The sequence below is a fragment of the Colobus angolensis genome, unplaced genomic scaffold, assembly GCF_000951035.1.
Source record: "Colobus angolensis palliatus isolate OR3802 unplaced genomic scaffold, Cang.pa_1.0 Scaffold279, whole genome shotgun sequence".
Taxonomy (NCBI): Eukaryota; Metazoa; Chordata; class Mammalia; order Primates; family Cercopithecidae; genus Colobus; species Colobus angolensis.
This window is the reverse complement of record NW_012116032.1, coordinates 985,514-996,788: the sequence shown is the minus strand read 5'-3', so window position 1 is coordinate 996,788 and position 11,275 is coordinate 985,514. Positions and strand designations below refer to the sequence as shown.

General features: G+C 48.6%; 1 protein-coding gene across 1 annotated transcript; it reads left to right on the top strand.

The window, feature by feature from the left end:
• Positions 1-7,996: 7,996 nt before the first annotated feature.
• NEUROG2 (neurogenin 2) lies at positions 7,997-10,634 on the top strand. Its single transcript, XM_011948362.1, has 2 exons — positions 7,997-8,322; positions 8,672-10,634. The coding sequence occupies exon 2, from the start codon at positions 8,673-8,675 to the stop codon at positions 9,489-9,491; it is 819 nt and encodes a 272-aa protein (XP_011803752.1). The 5' UTR covers positions 7,997-8,322; position 8,672; the 3' UTR covers positions 9,492-10,634.
• Positions 10,635-11,275: the final 641 nt, after the last annotated feature.

The following is an 11,275-nucleotide window of genomic DNA, read 5'->3' as shown; positions in this document are numbered from 1 at the left end:
GGCGCCTCCTGCACACCCGTCAGCGCTCGGGCTCCCTCAGACACCGCCCTCGCAAAAGATCTTGTTTTGTGTTTTGTTTTAAAAGTCTTCTCCGCCCCCGTGCTGCATGCAGGCGTAAATGAGGGAGGGGATGGAGGGGTGGGAGGGGAGGGAGGGGAAAACGGAGAAAAGAGGCGCTGGCGGACTGAATACCTTCTTTAAATTACTGCTGACACCTCGGTTCCAGGCCCCTAAAATCTCAATCAACAATCTATTAGAACTCAACAGGAGTAAAACTAAATCCTCGTTTAAGTGTATTTATCCGATCTCCTTTCTCTCTTTCAAATGCTAAATCCATTTCAGCATATGCCCCCTTCTTTCTCTCGCCTTTCTCTCAAGACTGGCAGCCCATACCACTCTTGTAAATATGAAAGATGCTAATCATATGACATATCACGTCTCCGTCGGAGCCGGAATAAAGCCTTCAGATTTGGGATCATTGCCTCCAGACAACAGCTTCATCAGCCGGAAAGTTGGTTTTTTTTCTCCTTTCCTTCAACCCTCAATCCCTTCTTTGTCTGGAGGAAAATGCAGCCGACTCGAGCCACCCAGGCCATATGGTTCACTCTGTATTTTCTTAGTTGAATTCTGAATTGTTTCTGTGACTTGCGAATTTTTTTTGGAAGTACGTGTAAAGACATAGAAGAGCTACTTGTGCAGGGAGCGCTGCCCCGGCGCGCCGCGGCCGCCCCCTCCCGGCCTGGAGACCCGGCCCTGGCTCCTCCACCGAGAGCGGTACCAGCAACTGCGTTATCGCAGGGTCGTTTCTACCAGGCAGGCCACAGCTGTCTGGTTCGCGCCTGGTGCTAACGCTGCGCCTCCCTAGGCGCCTGGCACTCGGTAGGCGCTCGAGAAATACTGCAGGGGAGAAGAAAGAATGGATAAATCAGCAATAAGGGTCGACCCCCAATGTTTTAGGTTCTAAAGTGTATCTTTAGATTTCTGAAAATAAACCATACTGCAGTCTCCCAACACGATTGCATTACACTGTTTTATTGTCTACATACACGTATCCTTTTCTGATATATAAAACTTTTTTTTTTTTTTTTTTGAGACAGGGACTCACTCTGTTGCCCAGGCTGGAGTGCAGTGGTGTGATCTTGTCTCATTGCAACCTCCCGTTTCCGGGCTCAAGTGATTCTCCCACCTCAGCCTCCCGAGTAGCTGGGATTACAGGCACGTACCACCACGCCTGGCTATTTTTTTTTTTTTTTTTTTTTTTGAGGCGGGGATTTGCCTTGTTTCTCGGGCTGTCTTCGAACTGCTGACCTCAGGCGATCTCGGCCTCCCAATGCGCTGGGATTACAGGCGTGAGCCACCGCGTGCGCGACCCATAAAACGATTTTTAATACCTTTTGAATGTAAGCTCTATGGGGGTAGGAATGTGCGTCTTGTGCGTCGCAGTGTTTCCTGGGCCTAGTACAGTGTTTGACACACATTTGGTGTTCATTAAGTGTAGTTTGAATGTAGGGAGGAGGAATGATTCAATGAATCAATTAAAGTAATAAACTGATATCCTTTTCTCAAAAGGTACAGAGTAAGAAACCGTCTCTGCTGAAGATTCGAACTTATTTACCTCAACATCACTCTTTCAATTTGTATCCTCAACAATAAACAATACATTTATTTCCAGAAGAGAATTAAGTTTTGTTTTATTTTGGGGGATTTTTTCCTTAGTGGGGAAAGGAGAGGGAAAATCAGCTTTCAAGATCTTTATCCATTTCTTAAAGTTTTGTGTTTTCCAGGTTCGGACGGTCGCCGGGAGGGAGCAGGCTGCCAAATTTCCTTGCTCTGTGTCTAACTCCTTACACAAATCCCAAAGGGCCCTTTCACCAAATCATTAAATTCTACAGAGGTGGTCAAGCTCGCACTGCTTTTCATGAAACGGAGAAAGAAAAGGGTCCTTGAAGTTTAGAAGATGCCCAAGGAAAACTCCTTGAATGACATCAAAAGAATGAGTTTCCATAGCTGTTGAAGCACGAGGGCAGTGTATCCGCACAAAAGGGGATCGGGGCACTGGGACGGGCCCACCGCTCTGTCCCAGGACAATTGGGTCACTGAAATAGGGAATTAATTACCATTGGAGAGTGGGCAGCCCATTCACCACTGGCTGAGTTTTATTAAACGCCAATATAAATAACAAAACAACTCTTGTGGCTGCACTATTCCTACACGCCAAAGGAAGGATTATGCTGGGGATTAACATCTTAAAGTCTATGAGACTTTCTGACTCAAGGCTCGGAGCTGGTAATCGTGTTTGTCTCCTGGTTCAGCGATTAGTGCTCTCTTTCTTGCACTTTCCCCTGGATAGCCAATGTCCCTTTTTGCAGGCACAGAAGGGTGGGGAAGAGGTTCTCTCCCTAGTGGGCCCCCAGCTTTCCATTCACGCGCTGGCTGTTCTTTTCCCCTTACCTGAAGAAAACAATCAGAAAGCTGGCATGGATTGGCAAAATCTCCTACGGTAATTTCTTTCCTTTGTGGGAAAGAAGAGGGACACTTGGGTAGCGGGTTGCATTAGGGGTAAGAAGTCTGCGGAGCTTTGCCTTCCCCAGAGCAGGTGGGGACAGTAGGTATAGCGTCTGCGAAGAAGGAAGTGAGCCTCCTAGCACCTGCGGGGCCGGTTCCGCGCTAGCAAGCTGACCTTGTGTGTCAAGCCGAATCCCGGAAGGTTTGACTTGGAGGCATCAGAACGCGTCGTGCGAGCTTGGGACCAGGGTCTCCAGAGTGGGGCTTGGGGCCTGGAGGATGATCTTCCCTGCCTTCTGTCTGCTCTGGCGGATGCCGATTCCTCGGACGCTATGAAAATACTGAAGGGGAGGGGCTGGCGCAGTGAAGCGCAGCTCAGTGACCTGGCCGGGACCTCTCCAGGGCTAGGTTCAAGCCGATTCCTCCCCTGAGAGGATTCAAGGGGAAAACGTGGGGGAGACCGAGAATACCATGTGGGATGCCGTAACTGGGGATCGGGGCGAATTTACATTGTTTTCCCCTTGGCTTCCTTGGCTCCCGGATAGGGACCGTCAGAAACTCCGAATTCACACTCATTCCCAGCGCTAACCACTATCAATAACGAATCCTAGCACTGCAAGGGGTGCTCTGCAGAGAAAGCTAATTTTTCCCATCCCAGGCTGTCCTGCTCTGGAAGCTGCGTTTCTAGCCTGCAACGAAGAACTAGAGACAGTTGATGTAAAAGATGTTTAGGATTTACCAACTTTTTCCCGCCATCTTTCCATCTTTCTGAGAACTCACTCGGAGGATTAGGATTTGGGTTACAAAGCCCCCTTGTCAGGTACTTCATCTTGTTATTTTAGCAGAGTGCAGACATTCCTGTGAATTAGGGGACAGGCTCGCTGGATAGCCAAACCTTGGCTTTTGTCCTCTCAGGGAAGGGCGCCCTCCTTCGCGCCCCCGACAGTCACCTGCAACAGCAAGGGACTAGCGCGGCGACCATTTGTCCTCTTTCGCCACTTGTGAGGTCGAAGTGTGGAGGGGATGTAGCCCATGGCTCCACAGCAACACCTACTCTAAACTTTAGGGCTTTTGGGTCGTCTCAAAGTTCAAGCTTCTTAGAAGCAACAAAGGCTTTCTAAAGATCCCCACCCTCTCACCCCTCCCCTTAACTCCACTTTTCTCTCACTGCACGCACTCAGCTCCCTTTCTTTCTGAGGCTTGGGGATGAGTTTAAATCATTGTGCTCCCATTTCTTGATAACTGCCTACTTTGAGCTTTTGTTCTCTTAAAGTAGGATTCCGCACTGAAAGAAGGGCTGAAGATGAACAGTTTGACCCCTTAGGACAGTTCATGCAATGGACAGGAGCGGCACTCGGTCACCATCCTGGCTGATGCTATTCACTCACTCCCCTCCCCCTTCACATAACATTTCAGCCTCGTTTCATCTGGACAATCTTTTAGACCACACAAGTGCCTCTTGAATTTATTTAAGTTAAAAGAGTGCTAGCAGAGTACAGCTAAGGATATTTGGCATTAGTTATGCCTTCGCAAAGCTGAGTACAAATGGAAATTGTTTTCTTTTTCCGGCAAAACTAAGCAAAATGCTGAACAAATACAATTCTGCTATCTAGGCAACTGTTAGTAGGAATGGTTGGTCTTTGGATTGCATGAGGTTGTCCTTGGGTGTTTCTCTTCTTTTTAAAAATGATATTTTTCACAGTAAGAAATATTTTCAGAAATGCTCCGTGATCAAATGTGAATCAGCTCTTGAAGGCTACAGTACAAACACACAACCAAAAGTCTTAAGAGTTCCAGGACATATAGAAGGCATTTTTGGTTTTGTTTTTTACAGATGTAGTTTTAAAAATTGTTGTATACTTTTTTTTTTTTTACATTTTACATTCTGGGATATATATGTGCAGAATGTGCAGGTTTGTTTCAACATGTGCTGTACTGGTTTGCTGCACCTATCAACCTATAATCTAGGTGGTTTTTTTTTGTTCTGTTTTGTTTTTTGAGACGGAGTCTCGCTCTGTTGCCCAGGCTGGAGTGCAGTGGCGCAATCTCGGCTCACTGCAACCTCTGCCTCCTGGGTTCACATCATTCTCCTGCCTCAGCCTCCCGAGTAGCCGGGGCTATAGGCGTTCGCCACTAGGCCCGGCTAATTTTTTGTATTCTTTAGTAGAGACAGGGTTTCACTGTGATAGCCAGGATGGTCTCGATCTCCTGACCTTGTAATCCGCCCGCCTCGGCCTCCTAAAGTGCTAGGATTACAGGCGTGAGCCACCGCGCCTGGCCTATAATCTAGGTTTTAAGTCCCCGCGTGCATTAGGTATTGGTCCTAATGCTCTCCCTCCCCCACCCCCGACAGGTCCCGTATGTGATGTTCCCCTCCCTGTGTCCACGTGTTCTCATTTACAGATGTACTTTTTATAGTAATCGGACATACATCACTGCATATGCTCAAAGAAGCCCTCGTTTAAAAAAATAATAAAATTCTATAAACCCGATGATGGCTTTACATTTAATGATTAGAAATTGGTTTATAGCAATGTTTGAATATGTACACAATCCTAAGTTTCTTGACATTGTTGGAATGGTTTTTCCTTTTGCAGGAAAATTCCAGAATATGAAGCGTGCAGTTTACGTTAATACAATTTTACCATTACTAAGCATCTGTATAGGATATACTTAAATATGCATTATTAACTTATCACTCACAGACAGTATAGAAGATTTGGATTTTGTCAAAGGAAAACATGTACCCTTTCAGTGAGTCATAAAAACATAAAATCCTGGGAGAATATAAAAACTGGAGAGTCAGATGTTCAAATACTGTTAACAATCAACTAAAGAAATCCATTGTGTGTTTCACTGGCACTAAGCATCAGATCCAGCTTGATCTCATTGTTATTTGGGGTTATATGAGGCTCACCAAGTTTCCCTTTAAGTGTCTACTTAACTGGATTCCAGTTCTGTTCTTCCCCCAAATATATTTTATCATTAAATCAACCCAGCACTCCCTAGCTAAACCAAAAGTTTAAAGCAAACTGTCCAAAGACAGGAATCTCCACTGACACTAAAATAAATCTTCGTTTTCATTACATTAATCTATTTTGGCTTGTATTTCTTTGCAACTCCTGTGAAGCGATATAAATATCTAAAGACTGAAAAACCAAGGTTCCTCCTATCATTCATTGGTATTTGTTTTTAAAAGTCTTTGATCATTTCCTCAGAACCTAGCTTTCTTGTCCTTTTATTTTATTCAAATTTACAAACAAACAAAAATTCTGTGTCTGCTCCTACGTGTTCCTTCGGTCCCTACTGGGCTAGACAAGTCCACACCCTTGGCAGGTTTTCTTTTAGGGGACTATGAGAAGAGTATTTGCTTGTTTGGTATCAGTGATAATTGCCTATAAATTAATGCTCATGTATACAGCAACAAAGGTAAGCACTTCTAGCACAATTTGTGCTTGGTCAAACTTTTTATGAAGTTCTGATTCTGCAGGTTCATGATACAGAGACAGAAACCCAAAGATGTGTGAGAGGCAGGTGCTGTGTGCTAGAAACACTGAAAGTGTCTCCCTTTTCTTTTCATTTCTGCACTTCTAACACGTGAAATTAAGCTGTTCTAAAATAATTGAGGCAGAAACTGGCAAATGATGCTTTTATAGTTTGGGAATTTGCTTTAAAAAGGGAGAACGTGAAAACACAAACACCAAAGAGCAAAGTGGAAATCATGATAGTTTTCAAATAATTCCAAGATAGAGGGAAGTCGGAAGGTTGAAGAACTGCAATGGGTAATGCTCCTCTTCACAGGTTTCTAACTTTCATTTTCTTTACTTTGTGCCTTCCAGTCCTCCTTGTTATTTCCCTGAAGAAAACATTAAACAAATTAAAGCCATGCCAAAATACTAACAACCAATTTAACCACCCCATCTTTGGAATACAGCTTGTTTCTAAGTCCTACAAACGGAGGGAGACAGAAACCAGAAGACAGTATTCTCTTTCTCTTCTACTCTTCCACTCCTAACACTCCAACTGTGCCTTGCCTAAAGTTAATTTGCAAAGGGGATCTCAAGGGACCCCACTCCAGTCTACTGAAGTCCGGATCCATCCTCACGTCGACAAAAGGGTGGGCATGAACGTGGGGAAAGTGGGGAGGGCTGACGAGCAATTCAGAACAAGTTTCCTCCGAGGTCCAGTCGCCCTTCAGCTCTTTTTTTCTCATTGAAAAACAGGAGAATTGGGAAGATGGGCCCCTTGTCCCTACAACGCCCCCCAGCGCGGAGCAGAGGTCACAGAAATGTCAGCGCAGCGCATTTGCTTGCAGGAGCAGCAGCTCTTCCGCTCCTCCAGCTCGGTTCGCTGCCACCCACGCGGGAAGCCTCCTTGCTGTCCCTCCAGGCTATAAACTGGGTAAACCCCCGCAAAACCTGTATCAGTGCCCGGAGCCTCAGTTTGCCGTATGTAAAACGAGGGAGATCCTTCCAGCTCTAACAAGTGAGTGGTTTTATTCTCATATCCTCTAAAAGCTCATCAACTGCTCCCCTATCCGACCTCCCCTCCCAGGAGACGCCTATTTGAATCCCCAGTGTCCTCTCCCTTCACTCTCCCACGCCAGTTTCGACGGACCCCAAACACACTTGTCCACGAGGCGTCCACAGCTCGCTATCCACGCCCTTCTCTCCTAACCAAATGAATCCATTTTAAAATCGTTTACTATTTGATACAGCCCCTCAGAGGCTTTGCCAAGAGACGCCCGGCAGCACCACAGGGCTAACTGCTTTCCCCGGGATTCTGACCCCCATTAACTAATTCCTAGTTCCCATCACCCAGGAGCTAGGAGGGCCGGCAGCGCCGGGTGCGGTGCCTGCGCGCGCGCCGGGCGGGGGGAGCCTCGGCGGCAGCTAGGACGAAGGCGGGGGCGGTAGCACGGGTCCCCCCATCCGCCCCCAGCGCTCGGGCCCCTAATGAGCCGCTGAAAGGGAGCGGGCTCCGGTGCGCGTGGCTCGCAGGCCTCCCGGAGTCCGGGGCGCCCTGATTGGCCAGCTGCGCCTCGCGACCTCCATTCATTAATAAATTAGCGGCACGCTCCAGCCGAGCGCGAGCCACCAATCACAATGGACAGCGGCGGCGACAACAGCCGCAGCTTGAGCCTCTGCGGCCGCTGCGGCTTCGCCAGCTCCGGCCGCAGCCTGGAGCTCCAACAGGAGCTTTAGAACCATTTTATGCTGATTAGATAAAGGGGGAAAAGAGAGGCGGGGGTGGTGGGAGGAGGAGGATGGATGGCAGGGCCAAGGGAGGGGGAAACGCGGTGAAGAAAGAGAAAGAAATGAATGATGATAATGCAGTGAAAAGAATAAGCCAGGGGAGGGAAAAGCGGGGGAGAAGGGGGGCAGGACTGACAGGAGGGGGCGGCGGCGGCGGGGAAGGGGGGGGCCGGGGCAGATCTGATTGTTTTCTTGGTGGTATATAAGGGGTTTTAAGGAGAGTCGTGTGCCAGACACGCAGCCACTGAACCACAAGCAGCTTCGCTTTAACTGGAGTGCCTGGAAGTCGCGTGCCAGGAGCCGCACGGCCAGGGACTGACTGACAGACAGACACGCACCACCACCACAACACACGAGACCCGGGCGGGCCGCCGCCGCCGCCGCCGGGGCTCTTGGCAAACTCGCCGGGCGCAGAGGTCCCCCGCGGAGCTGCGCCACAGTAGCGCCGGGCTTGCAGCTTTCACCCCGGGCGAAGGACGCGGCGCTGCGCTCGCGGCTGCGCTGAGATTCCCGGCACACGCCAAAGTCACAGCAACGCTGAGGCACAGTTAGAGCCAACTAAGTAAGTATCGAGCCACGGCTTCCAACTTCGCAGGTGGTTTCCCCGCACTCAGTCCAACCACGCCCGCACGCCCTCTGGTCCGCGCAGAATCTTTGTAGCGGAGGCCTCAGTCCCTTCTCGGCGGGAACGCAGGTCGGCCGGCGGAGGGCAGGACCTGGCTGACTGGCTGCAGGATCACAGCGAGCGCTAGCGGCGCTCCTGACCTTGGCCCGGGTTTCTTTCCCTGCGCCATTCGGAGCTGGTCTTCTCGGGTGCGCGCCCGAGCACGCCCCTGTGACACGAAGATCGCGCCTCTGTTTCTTTCCTTACGCCTCACTGCCTTTTTCTCCTTCCCCTCTCTCTTTGGTAGGATGTTCGTCAAATCCGAGACCTTGGAGTTGAAGGAGGAAGAGGACGTGCTGGTGCTGCTCGGCTCGGCCTCCCCCGCCTTGGCGGCCCTGACCCCGCTGTCATCCAGCGCCGACGAAGAAGAGGAGGAGGAGCCGGGCGCGTCAGGCGGGGCGCGTCGGCAGCGCGGGGCTGAGGCCGGGCAGGGGGTGCGGGGCGGCGTGGCTGCGGGTGCGGAGGGCTGCCGACCCGCACGGCTGCTGGGTCTGGTGCACGATTGCAAACGGCGCCCCTCTAGGGCGCGGGCCGTCTCCCGAGGCGCCAAGACCGCCGAGACGGTGCAGCGCATCAAGAAGACCCGTAGACTGAAGGCCAACAACCGCGAGCGAAATCGCATGCACAACCTCAACGCGGCACTGGACGCACTGCGCGAGGTGCTCCCCACGTTCCCCGAGGACGCCAAGCTCACCAAGATCGAGACCCTGCGCTTCGCCCACAACTACATCTGGGCGCTCACCGAGACCCTGCGCCTGGCGGATCACTGCGGGGGCGGCGGCGGAGGCCTGCCGGGGGCGCTCTTCTCCGAGGCAGTGTTGCTGAGCCCGGGAGGCGCCAGCGCCACCCTGAGCAGCAGTGGAGACAGCCCCTCGCCCGCCTCCACGTGGAGTTGCACCAACAGCCCCGCGCCGTCCTCATCCGCGTCCTCCAACTCCACCTCCCCCTACAGCTGCACTTTATCGCCCGCCAGCCCGGCCGGGTCAGACATGGACTATTGGCAGCCCCCACCTCCCGACAAGCACCGCTATGCATCTCACCTCCCCGTAGCCAGGGATTGTATCTAGAGCTGCCGTTTCTGCTACCCACGTCAGGCCTTAGTGGGTTCCCTTTCCTATCCCCAGTCAAGCCCTTCTCCCTTACCCTGCCCCCTCCCTTCTATGCCCTGGAAACCATCTCACTTCACAGGGCAGGTGTAGCCGTTCTGATTCCTCGGTTATTTCTTGCATTTCTTGGCTTTGTGTATCCTTCATTCAGACGGGCTCTGATTTATTGAAGGTGTGATGAGCTTATTGTCAAAGCCAAGGGTGGCGTTTTGGGGGCGCTTCTTGAGACGAAAAAGACGCTGGGAAGAGATGATGGTGGCATATCTAAACAGTTTGCAGAGCGGACTGACGCTCCTCCCCTTTCTCTGTAACGCCGGAGGACTTGGTGCAGTTCGTGTGAATCTCACAGGGAGAATGCAACTGGTTCCTGTGATCTCTTCACCTTTGCTTCTACATAGAGATGTTAATGTCGAGTAGAAAGAAATGTATCTTAGCATCTGAATGATTTTACTGGTAATAATATTATCCACAGATTTGCAATGGCTGGCATCTGCTTTATTCCCATTGCTGTCTGCAGGCTGTGGGAATTTCACCTGTCAAACCAAACTTTCCCTCTCTGATGTGCACTTTGTTCTGTTTCCCAGATTCGTCACAATGCCTATTGTCCTGTCCTTCTCTTTCCTTTTTCTTCCCTATTTTGCCATCTGTCTCTTATGATTTATAAGGGGGAAAAAACTTGTTTTGTTAGAGGGGCAGGTTAGAAGTCATTGTATAATTTGTAGGCTTTGTAACGATTGAATGCAAGCGTGGAAATTTAGGCTGAACTCTCTATCAAAAGGAAAAATGTGGAGGAAAAGGGAAAAATCAGGAGGGAGGATTGCTTCATGCATTATTTATCTCGACCTTTTAGGGAAGAAGGAACTCCCCCATTCTTTCAAGAGATTAAAAATAAATCAACAGTCTGAAAACCTAAGCAGACACGGAGCATTATCCGGATCAGCCACACACGTGTTCCCTTCTATTTATTATAAAGAAATTTTTCATGGGAAAATATGTATTTTTTTGTATATTCTACAGAGTTTATTCTAGTATGTATTTACGTATTGAAGAACAAGAAAGTTGTTCTTGTGATTAAACTATAAATAAAGTATCTAATTTTCATAAGTTTGTGTTTTGTATTCTAACTTTTTCTTGCTTATGTGATTGTTAGATGCCAAATCAGTTGTGTGTTTTTGAAATTCTCCCCATGTCAAATTGAATGTAGTACTTGTATTTTTTGGCAATGCTTTGTGTAGAATTTCACTAAGAAATCACAAAAAGCTGAATCATATTTGAGACACTAATATTGAAATGAGTGTAACTCTATTTTTAAGACAAGCACACAATTTATTTTTAAGAAATAAATTTCTGAGCAAACAAGCAAAAAAGGGGAGAAGAATTTAAATGATAATTAAGTCATGATAAGCTCCAAAGTTCCGAAAACCTTGGTTTGAAAAAAAAGTGGGGTTGAAATTTCTTGGTGGAGTGTGTGGAAATTTGTTTTTTGTACAATTTGTTTGGCTTCAATTCTCATCTGTAAACTGAAGGGATGGGATGTGACCTCCAAGGGTGCTCCCTTTCCAGCTCTAACATCTGTGATGTAACAGTATGTAAAAATTCATTATTAGAAGATTTCCTATTAGGCGTTTTAACAAGTTAGTTGCTTTTAAAAGCAGACTCCCAGAATAAAGCAGACATTTAGAGTGAACTGGAATTGAAAACATTTAAAGAAATAGCTCCACTTTCCAATATTTGTTAAAGTAATT

Excerpts from the sequence above, each read along its gene's own strand:
- NEUROG2 (XM_011948362.1), top strand. The coding sequence starts at position 8,673 with ATGTTCGTCAAATCCGAGACCTTGGAGTTGAAGGAGGAAGAGGACGTG.